This window comes from Lycium ferocissimum, chromosome 7 (genome assembly GCF_029784015.1).
Source record: "Lycium ferocissimum isolate CSIRO_LF1 chromosome 7, AGI_CSIRO_Lferr_CH_V1, whole genome shotgun sequence".
NCBI lineage: Eukaryota > Viridiplantae > Streptophyta > Magnoliopsida > Solanales > Solanaceae > Lycium > Lycium ferocissimum.
The window spans coordinates 45,344,052-45,354,717 of record NC_081348.1 but is presented as its reverse complement, the minus strand read 5'-3'; the positions used below and the strand labels follow the sequence as shown (position 1 = coordinate 45,354,717).

Below are 10,666 nucleotides of genomic sequence, written 5' to 3'. Positions count from 1 at the left end.
CATATTCATTTTTGACAAAACGTTTAACGGTTTTTTGTATTAGGAAAAACTTACCATCACTTTCTAGTTCACTGTAACAGCGAAACAAAAGAGAACGTAATTTCACATTTCTGTGGTTGTAAGAACTAAGAAGCAGCAAACTGCTTTAGATTACAACCCTGTAGTCTTAACTGCCAAAGAACTCCTTTAAATCTACAACAAGCAAACAAAGATTTCTCCTAAAACTGGCGTTTCAAGTCCACTAGCGGCTACAATCCTACCGAACCTCGGCAATATGCAAGAAAGATCGTAAATACATTTACTATGAGATAAATTACGGTACAGCACCTCTACAGAAACTCGTTGATTCTTTGTTTAAGAGCCTGAAAGCACGTCTACAGAAACTCTTTGATTCTTTGTTTAAGGGCCAGAATTACGAAACTATAATCGCTTATAGGGATACCCTTGGGCCTTATCTCAGGAATCAGGATAAATATTACCCAGCTACAGCGAGAATATTACACACAGCTGTTCTTCACATCTCGACAGTTTGCAAAAGGCTTATGGCATAGGCTGGGTGGATTCGAGTTCAGCAGTCGTCCTTTTCTGAATCAAGAACTGGGAGAATGCCCAATGCTGATGAAGAAAGATGCATGCCCCGCACTAACCCTCCATACCCAGTCTTAATTTTATAGCACAGTAGCAAGATAGAATCCCAAAGTGCTGTTCTCCCCTGCAAAGAGAAAAGAGACGTGCTATAAGGTTGATCGTGCCAGATTGATACAGAAAAAATGCAGACGGTAAAAATGTGTATGGGAGGTAGAGGATGGGGTTGGTCATTATTGGATACAGTGCTGATACACTGTTTTTCACATGGTATATTACCCTAAGAACAGGTCGGGAAAAATGTGTACTGAGAGTAACCATCTTTTAACTCTATGTTGTATTTCATACGACGGAACATACAATATTTGATACGAGAATATAATTGCCGAAATGTGCAGAAACTGATAATAAACACAGGAAACTTAACGTAGGACATAACAAAATAGGGTAGGGTCGTGACTATATTATGTGCACAAATGATCAAACTGTTCCTTCCTTGGTACGAAAACACTTTCTGCTCACTCCTAACTGCCATAAATTATGACCCATACCAGCGCAAGAAGAAGTCTCCACCAACAAAGACCTAATGTTTCCACTGAGCGTTTCCATCAACAGTTAGCTTGCATTTCGACTATAACCTTTATATAAAAACACCACCAACCCAATTGTCCATAGTAACTAGGTCAAGTCTTTGAAGCAAGGGCTAAGCATAATCTGATGTATTAGGACTACCAACAGCTTCATGCGATTGATATTCAGGTAACACTTGACAAAGACCGCATTATTGTGGAACCTGCAAATTAGCAACCACGACTTTGTTCCTAGTCCTTCAGAGAAAACAGGAAATAGGTGTCACTACTGTGCAGCAAAACCTATACGGTGTTAATTTTGATGTTCCTGGTGTCTATATTTAGATGATCATAATGGGGCCTAAAACTTTCAACATCTCTAGATAGATAAGATTACCGAACAGCCAACCTTTACCGACATGTATTATCTATTATTGAAAGAGTTGGTTTTTGTTATGTGATAGAAAAACTCATGTGTTGGATGATTTTCTATTGCTTGGAGCCAAAGAATGCTAAGATGTGGAGGAGAATTGAAGAGCTCATGTAGCACACTTGGAGCCCAAGTCATTTTATGCCTATAAAATGAGAGGCAATTCTTCTTTGTTTAGCATCCCAAAATTCATACAATCCTTTGTAGTGAGTAGCGAGTTGAGAGAGCAATTCTCTTAAGTGTAATTGGAAAATCTCCCCTTCCTTTGTTAATAATAAAAAAGGCAACTGTTCTCTGGTGGACGTACGATCATTTTGATCCGAACCACATTAAATCTTATGTTCTTTCTTTTACGTTTCCGCTAACAATTGGTATCAAAGCATTAGGAATCTTTGAAGATCCTAGGAGGAAGAACAAGCAAAGATGAGTTTCATGAAGTTTGAAATCGATAGATTTAGTGGGCGCAACAACTTCAATATCTGGAAGATCCAGATGATGGCGTTAATACGGAGGGAAGGTTCAATCCATGCCATTGACGGAAAGTATCCCGATGGTACATCGGCTTCAACAAGGAGAAGATTGAGGATGCATCGAGCGTAATCCAGCCGTCCCCGGCACCTAACGTACTTTGTGAGTAGTACAAGTACCAAGAGACGGCAAGAAAGCATGGGACAAGCTACGAAGTGGCTTTACCGACCGACGGTGACAACGAGGATGTTACAACGTGTCTTCATACATTTAAGATGGGGTCGGTACTTCTGCTACAAGATCATTTAGACGCGTTCAATAAACTTGTCTGTCACGGACTTACAGTTGCGTATCACGAATTAAAAAGGACGAGGACACGCGTACGTGCTTTGCCATTTTCTATCGACTTCGGGATATCGCGATATCGAGAATTCAACGATGATGCAAAGGGCCTATCAGCTCCCGAGCAAGTGCGGCGAAGACTTAATCTACAGTGATGTGAGAGGCATTTGAAGGAGACGAGAGATGATGGGGGCAAGTGGGCTCTTCGCGAGAGGGCTTTCCACTGACGACGAGGGGAGAGGAGCAAATCAAAGCACGGATCAAAGTCTCGTCCGAACAAGAAGAATGCATTGTTGGGCACAACGCGGCGAGAAGGGCACTTTGAGCAGAGATTGCCAACGTCGAAGTCCAGAAAAGTGCGAGCGCATCCACAACAACAGTACACGCATTCTGATAATGATTACGTGCTTACAACATCAAACAATAATGGAAGTTGTGGAAACAAATGGGTGTTAGGACTACTCAGTACTCTACATAACGTTCCAAAAAAGGCTTTTAGCGACTATGAGAAAAATGGAGGAATCGTAGTAATGGGCAATAATGCAACTTGTGCGTAATAGTTGGCATTGGCTCGCCGGTTCACTCCCATGACGGGAGCCGAGAACTATTACACAAGTCCGTCATGTTCGATCCGAAGAAAAATTTGATCTCCCCGGGTACTCTCGGATGAACAAGGCTACAAGTACGAGGGAAGGAGGAACTACGAAGGTGACTAAAGGTTCTTTAGTCAGCGCTTTGGAAGGCAAGCCGGAGGATGGCCTTTACACGTTGCGAGAAACACCATTATCGTCTCCGCAAATGCATCTACGGCGCGATTATTGATGACAAGGCAAGATTATGGCACATGAGATTGGGTCATACGAGCGCACGCGGATTGGAGATGTTGCAACCGTAACCTTTTGAAAAGGTGAGAAGATCAGACACTTGAATTTTGCGAGCACTTTCGTTACAGGGAAGCGTAGGTTAAGTGTTCGCTAAGATCGACAAAGACAAGACCCAGGAGGGTGCTGGGGACACATCCATTCAGATTTATGAGGTCCCTCTAAACTTCCATCGAAGGGCGGAAAAAGGTATCTTCTAACTTTTATCGATGATTTCTCACGAAAGGTTTGGGTACGTTTTTTGAAGGCAAAAAGTGATGCTTTTGGACATTTAAAGAGGGAAAGATTTTGGTCGAGAATCAAATGGAGCGAAAAATCAAGTATCTTCGCACAAACAATGGCTTTTCGAGTTTTGCAACAAGAGTTAAATGATTTACTCAAGGGTTAATGTGAATCCCGAAGACATAGGATCACAGACACCCCACAAAGAATGGGACGAGAGACGAACAAAACTCTTCTTGAAAAGCTCGTTGTATGATCCTAAAAGTCAAAATGTCCAAAGTATTTTTGAAATTTAAAACCCTTCACGCGTCGCATATTGTCAATCGATCTCCAACACCTGGGCGATTGACTTTAAGACTCCGAACGGTGTATGAGTCGGTGAACCCTCTAACTATTCATATTTGTTTTTGGGTGTCCAGCTTATTATCATGTTAATGAAGGAAAGCTTGAACCAAGGGCTAAGAAGGCCATATTTGTAGGGTATGTGGATGGAGTAAAAGGGTACAAACTTTGGTATGTTCAACAATGGTTTGATTCTTCTTGTTTCTTACAACGGGGTTGCCCGATGTTTAAAGAAGATTTGGCGAGTTGTTCATACGCATGTCGAAAGCAAACCAAGGTGGAGATTTAAAGAGTTTGGTTTTTGTTATGTGATAGAAAAACCTAATGCGTTGGATGATTTTCTATTACTTGGAGCCAAAGCGAGGCACAATTACTGAGCCAAAGGATCACCGTTGGAGCCAAAGAATGCTAAGACGTGGAAGAGAATTGAAGAGGAAACCTCACATGAGCACAATCTTGAGCCCAAGTCATTTTATGCCTAAAATATGAGAGGCAATTCTTCTTTGTTTAGCATCCCAAAATTCATACAATCCTTTTTAGTAAGTAGAGAGTTGAGAGAGCAATTCTCTTAAGTGTAATTGGGAAATCTCCCCTTCCTTTGTTAATAATAAAAAGGCAACTGTTCCCTGGTGGACGTAGGATCATTTTGATCCGAACCACGTTAAATCTTGTGTTCTTTCTTTTACGTTTCCGCTAACAATTATCATTACTATGAAACTACCAAAACCACCTGAATACTACTGTGGCAACAGCAGCACTATTACGCTTAAAATTAATCAGCAGCACTCTGAATAAGGCCATATTTCTTAGGCTTTCGTCGTTTGGTTTTTGTGATATGTCAGAAGTTAGAAGCCCAAAAGACGTTAGTTGTCCCGACAGCAGTTGGGTGCTATAAAATAAGTCAATAAGCATCTTGTAAAAGGGCAAAAAAAAAAAAATAACTTGCCTGGAGAGAAAACTGAGGCTTCTTATCCCAGTATAGGGCAAAAACTGGGGGACTTTGCTTTCCGACAGCCAATATGCAAGCTCCTGGATGGAGCACAGAAGGAACACCAGACACAACAGCTACATACTTTTCAGGGAACCTTTCTTTAGGAGGTAAGACACCCAAAAATAATGGATTTTTGCTAGACTGGGTTCCAGCATAAGCTGTAGGATCAACATGCAGCATCCACTTTGGGTGCTCCAGGAAAGCACAAAACAAATATAGGAGCAAATGAGAATCGGTTGGAAGCTCGAGATTCCATTTATTGTTTCCTTTCTTATACCCCTCCAGACTGCCCAAATAATCATAGTTCCTCAAACAGGTTCCTTCAGCAAGTTCTGCAAAGAAATTAAAGCCAGATCAGTCATGCAACACAGATAGAATCAGCAAACTTCATCTCTCACTCTGCTCCAATAATGGAGATCCAAGAGTAACGAACATGCAAAGTAAAGTTGACTGTCAAATTACCTCTGATCCTCTGTACTGTATATTCTGCACGGACACCGCTTTGTGGCAACAATCCCTTGCCCCATTCTCCTTTCATTAATGAATGAAGCCTTTGGTGTTCAGTGATGGCATCGATGCACTCTTGTAAAATAGGGATCATAGAGGTCTGTGGCGAGGATGCTTGAAGACCTCCAGAAGTTGACTTTGCTGCAAATAAAGATGCAGCGACAAGATAATTTAGAATTATTACATTGGCACGTCAAACAATGAGAGACAACTTGAATTATGAATTGCAAGACTCATATTCTTAAAGGGATGAAGTGACTTACGCATGCAAGTATCAAGAGCATTGACAAGAGTTACACGCAACTGGTGAAGTAAGCCGTCTTCATCAACAGAAAATGTGGGTTTCCATTCATTAGTCCTCCCGGTAGTAGCTATAGCAGCAGTCCCAGTATCAGGTGTTTCATTTCCAACTTGACTGACAGTGATTGTAATGCCTAGTTTGCCGGCAGCTTGCATAACCTGAGCACATCATTAAGCATGAATGACATGGCTATATTTCCCTTTCCTTTGAACACATGTCTGATAAATAGAAGACTCTTTATTCATAACTTATAGGTTATATACATGCTTAAGTGGACCAATCAGTATATAAAATAGTACTGAAGATGAGAAACACTTCTCCATAATCTTGAAAGTTAAAAGAGAAAAAGCGAAGAAATTTCATTCTTCCTATCCCTGATAACAGTTATCAACATGTTTCAATTGTCTTTCTGAATTATGATATGACGATAAACAATAGGTGCTAATGAGGAGATACATGGTGAAATAAAAGCCACCTCTTATGACATGAGCAACTTCATTTAATTCTTTTTGGACCACCAGTGCCCTTACTTTTTCAGTCCAGTGCTCCCCAGAAAGATAGATAAACTACAATGCTTGTAAGCTTAGCTTAAATTTTTCTAATATTGCTTGACGCACGTAGTTTGACTGCTACGTTTCATCCTTATTTTTTGGTTATTTAATCAAGAAAATCTTCTTTTTTTCCTTTTGCAAACAATCAAAAGAATTCTAAGTCTTAAGAACATTTCTACTATATCCATGTGATATATATTATGCTACAACCCAGTCTATCATGGTCATTTGGATACACTATAAATGTGAAGCTAGTACCTAAGGAGCTCTAACTGACATCAATGGCCAGCATTGCAGGAAAGAGTAGTCTAGATCAGAACTTAGGTCTTTTCAGGAAGATCATCAAGTGTGGCAAGAAGAGGAAAACACATGAGTGAAGTAGAGAAAGGCAGAACAACAAGTAACAGAAAATAAAATAAAAAGAGAACGCATAAAGTTTCGTGGGAGCAAGAATCACCTTCGTATGGCTAGTATCAATTTTGTTAAGCAAAGGCTTTAGCAGCATGGATGAAAACCATTGCCTGAGTCGATCACGCCACTGCTCGATCTGTGGATAAATCCCCAGATGTTCAAATGCTTCAGTGGACTCTTCCATTGACATTGGAGGTGGTAGATCGCCTTCCTTCTTTGGTGGAGTTGAGAACTTCTGGGAACCAGGGGACATCCTAACAGGCCTTAGAGGAGTACTTCTTGGAGTTCCAGAAGTATTCGTGGAACTGGGCAAGTTACCAGGACTGGCTACACCAAACCCACTTATGGTGGGCGGTGGAGTTGCCAACTTGCTTGCTGATTCAGTAATTCTCTCATCAACATCAGCCAGGAACTTTTCAAACTGTTCCTCCGTCGCAATCTCTTTATGATAAGTAGCTCGCTTGTTCGACCAAGGGGTGGCAACCAAGTGTTCCCCACCCGATGAAGACTGGATTAAAGGTGATTGAGAGGAAGATGCTGAAACAAGATACAAGGATGGCGAAGCTGGTGATTTCGAAGGGTTGCTAAAAGATGGTATTTTAGTTCCACTGCTAGTTCTACCTTTGTCACTACTAAGTCTAGATGAATGGTTTGAACTAGAAATTGGCTGATGAACAGGGACAAGGGGTTCTGATGGAGAGGCTGAGACACTTCTTGCTTTGGGAGGTCTCTTCGGAGACTCCGTAGTAGTTTGCTCAACATTTGGTTTAATCCCTAAAAGCCCTAATTGTCGATTAGTCAGACGTGCATGCTCCGTTGTTCCTTTGTCCGGAGACACAATTGACACATCAGCAGTCTTCGTTGTACATAAATAAATAGCCTTGAAAAGGGCAAGAAAAGTTCCAAACAAGACTACGGCTGCAAAAGCCTGAATCAGTCTGACAATAAGACCTGAAAGTAACGGTAAAACGTTAGTAACAAGTTCTATGCAGTAGTGTGTGAGTTCAACTGAATAGGACTACATCACTTACAAGCAGTTTCTTGAGAAACATATCCAAATTTCAGGCTGTCGGCAATCCCGTTTTCCCTACAATTGCTCAAACTCAAATAAATCTATTAGTTGAGCTCAATAACTATATATAGCTAAAAACGTCAAAACACACACACTTATAGCCCGTTTGGCCAAGCTTCTAAAATATGCTTATTTTGAAAAGTGTTTTTGTCATAAGTGCCATTTGAAATAGTACTTTTGGAGAATAGAAGTTTGTTTGGTAAATCAATTTGGAAAGCACTTTTGCCAAAATTGGAGCAGAATTTGTGCTTGGCCTAGGTTCCAAAAGTGTTTCAGGAGTAAAGCTACTTTGTCAGCTTCAGCTACTACTCAATAGCACTTATATTTTCCTTAAAGCTTGGCCAAAAACCTTAATTCTCTAAAATAAACACTTTTGGCTTCTAGGAAGCTTGGCCAAACAGGTTATTAGTTTGTCACAAAAGCATAGTGAGTCCAATAGATTTATAATCCTATACAGACTTTATTGAGATCATCATCATCAATAACAACAACTACTACTATCTGTCAATTCCAATTTAATATGCAAGTAAATTAAAATTACCAAAACTGGTTGAATATTTTCAAAATATACACACACACACTTAGATTGTCACAAACGCGTATTGAGTCCAAAAGACATAAAATCCTATATTGGCACATGTAGCTGAGGTGGTCATCATCGTGATCATCAACAACAACAACAACTATGATCAATTCCAATTTAATATAAATAACAATGAAAAGTGCAAGCAAATAAAATGACCAAAACTAATTAATTTTTTTGAAAAACGCACACACTTAGTTTGTCACAAACACGTAGTGAGTCCAACAGACTTAGAGCCTGTTTGGATTGGCTTATTTTAGGTGCTTTTAAGCCAAAATAGCTTTTAAGCACTTTTGTAGTGTTTGAGTAAGAAAAAAATGTGTTTTTAAGCCAAAATAACAAAATAAGCCATAAGCCCGTCCAAACGGGCTCATAAAATCATACATTGGCACGTGTAGCTGAGGCCATCATCATCATCAACAACAACAACAACAATGTTCAATTCCAATTTAACACAAATAACAACGAAAACCGCAAGTAAATAAAAACAACCGAAGTTAATACCTTGAAGAACTCCTATATTGGAACATGTTACTGAGGTCAACAACAACAACAACAACTATTTTACAATTCCAATTTAATCTAAATAACAACGAAAACCGCAACTAAATAAAAATAACCAAAATCAACACCTAGAAAAACTCCTGAGATCATCATCATCAACAACAACAACTACTATATTTCAATTCAAATTTAATACGCAAGTAAATAAAATTACCAAAACAAGTTACAAAAATATCAAAACATACACAAACACACACACTCACACTCTCTTAAGTCATCCTACATTGGCACGTGTTACTGAGGTCATTATCATCAACAACAACAACAACTACGTTACAATTCCAATTTAATCTAAATAACAACGAAAACCGCAACTAAATAAAAATAACCAAAATCAATACCTAGAAAAACTCCTATCATCATCATCATCAACAACAACAACTATATTTCAATTCCAATTCAATATGCAAGTATATTAAATTACCGAAACAAGTTACAAAATATCTAAACACACACTCTTCTTTTATCCTACATCGGCACGTGTTACTGAGGTCATTATCATCAACAACAACAACTATGTCTCAATTCCAATTTAATATAAATAACAATGCAACTAAATAAAATTATCAAATTAATACCTAGAAACACTCCAGAGATCATCATCATCATCAATAACAACAACAACAACTATGTCTCAATTCCAGTTTAATTTGTAAAGTAAATAAAATTACCAAAACTAGTTTAAAATTTTCAAAACATACACACTTTTTTTAGGCATAATACATAAATAGGCCCTTAAACTTGGCTTTCGACTTGCAAGTATCTTGCTCCAACTTTGGTTGTCTCTTGTAGTAAACCCTCAACTTGCATAAAGTTGAACACGTGAACACAAATGCTGACATGGCACATCAATGCCACGTCGGCATTTGTCTTTCTTGTTCAACTATAGTAAAATGACTACTTGCGCACTAAGCCAAGTTTATCAACACACACACACTTAGTTTGACTATTTTTTTTATCAACAACAACAACAACTATATTTTAAATTCCAATTTAATTATAAATAACAATGCAATTGAATAAAATAACAAAAAATAATTAGTACCTAGAAAAACTCCTGAGAATAAGAGAACTGGAAGCGAAGGAAAGAGTGAGTATAAATACGAAATTAGATTTGGAAGGACGAAGGCTATTAGTTGTTAAGGCAGCAGAAAAGGCTGGGTTCTGATACACCGCGAATTTTGAGGGTTTAGGTGAACCCGAGCTCATTATTCTCAAGTGATTTTGTAGGGTTTAGTTTCAAACTACAATAGCCATTAATGGCTAGAGGTTGTGTAGTAGAGGCGAGGGAAAGAGTTTTGGGTTTGGGTTCTATAAATACTCACTCATGTTTTAAAAGAAATTTTAATTTGAGTTTGGTTTGGATTTGGGAATTGGGAGTAGTGGAAAAAATAATTTTCAGGATTTAACTTTTCTTTTATACACACAAATTATTATATTTCTAATTTATGTGGTGTCATTTGACTTATCACAAAGCTTAAAGAAAGAAAGGTTGACTTGAAATGGGTGGTCTAAAGATTAAAGAAAAGAAAAGAGGTTAAGTACTTGAAATGGGTGGCATTTTTTAAACACATCAAGCGAGACGAAAAATCAAGGCGGTAAAGGCGTGTGAGATAAAAATAAACTATTATTATTCATTGAGCCTTCCATCAACATTTATGATTGTTATGTAACCGACTTAAGGATAAATGCGACATATATTTAAGAAAGTTTTGTTGGTTATTAAAAACATTTGAATGATCAAACAAACTTTAAACAATTATCTAATGTTTACGTCATTAGCTAGCTAGAATGCAGCAATTTGGATAATGTTAAATGGTCACATTAATATAAAATCATTGTTTTTA

General features: G+C 38.5%; 1 protein-coding gene across 2 annotated transcripts; it reads right to left on the bottom strand.

Moving 5' to 3' along the window:
- Positions 1-87: 87 nt before the first annotated feature.
- LOC132065342 (uncharacterized) lies at positions 88-10,133 on the bottom strand. 2 transcript variants are annotated; one of them, XR_009416717.1, is made up of 8 exons: positions 9,865-10,133; positions 7,632-7,687; positions 6,647-7,551; positions 5,601-5,796; positions 5,293-5,478; positions 4,786-5,162; positions 373-712; positions 88-327 (listed from the first exon to the last, which is right to left on the bottom strand). XR_009416717.1 is itself a non-coding variant. In XM_059458683.1 (7 exons), the coding sequence occupies exons 1-7, from the start codon at positions 10,026-10,028 to the stop codon at positions 569-571; spliced, it is 2,028 nt and encodes a 675-aa protein (XP_059314666.1). In that variant the 5' UTR covers positions 10,029-10,133; the 3' UTR covers positions 88-568. The 2 variants fall into 2 exon arrangements, 1 of the variants encoding a protein (XP_059314666.1); XM_059458683.1 differs by having other exon boundaries at positions 88-712.
- Between the last annotated feature and the right edge of the window lie 533 nt (positions 10,134-10,666).

Bases quoted from the DNA above. Each gene is read 5' to 3' on its own strand.
- LOC132065342 (XM_059458683.1), bottom strand. From the start codon at position 10,028: ATGAGCTCGGGTTCACCTAAACCCTCAAAATTCGCGGTGTATCAGAAC. The intron at 7,552-7,631 runs GTAAGTGATGTA...CGTTACTTTCAG, and splicing joins TGTTTCTCAAGAAACTGCTT to GTCTTATTGTCAGACTGATT. The intron at 5,479-5,600 runs GTAAGTCACTTC...CTTTATTTGCAG, and splicing joins TGCTCTTGATACTTGCATGC to CAAAGTCAACTTCTGGAGGT.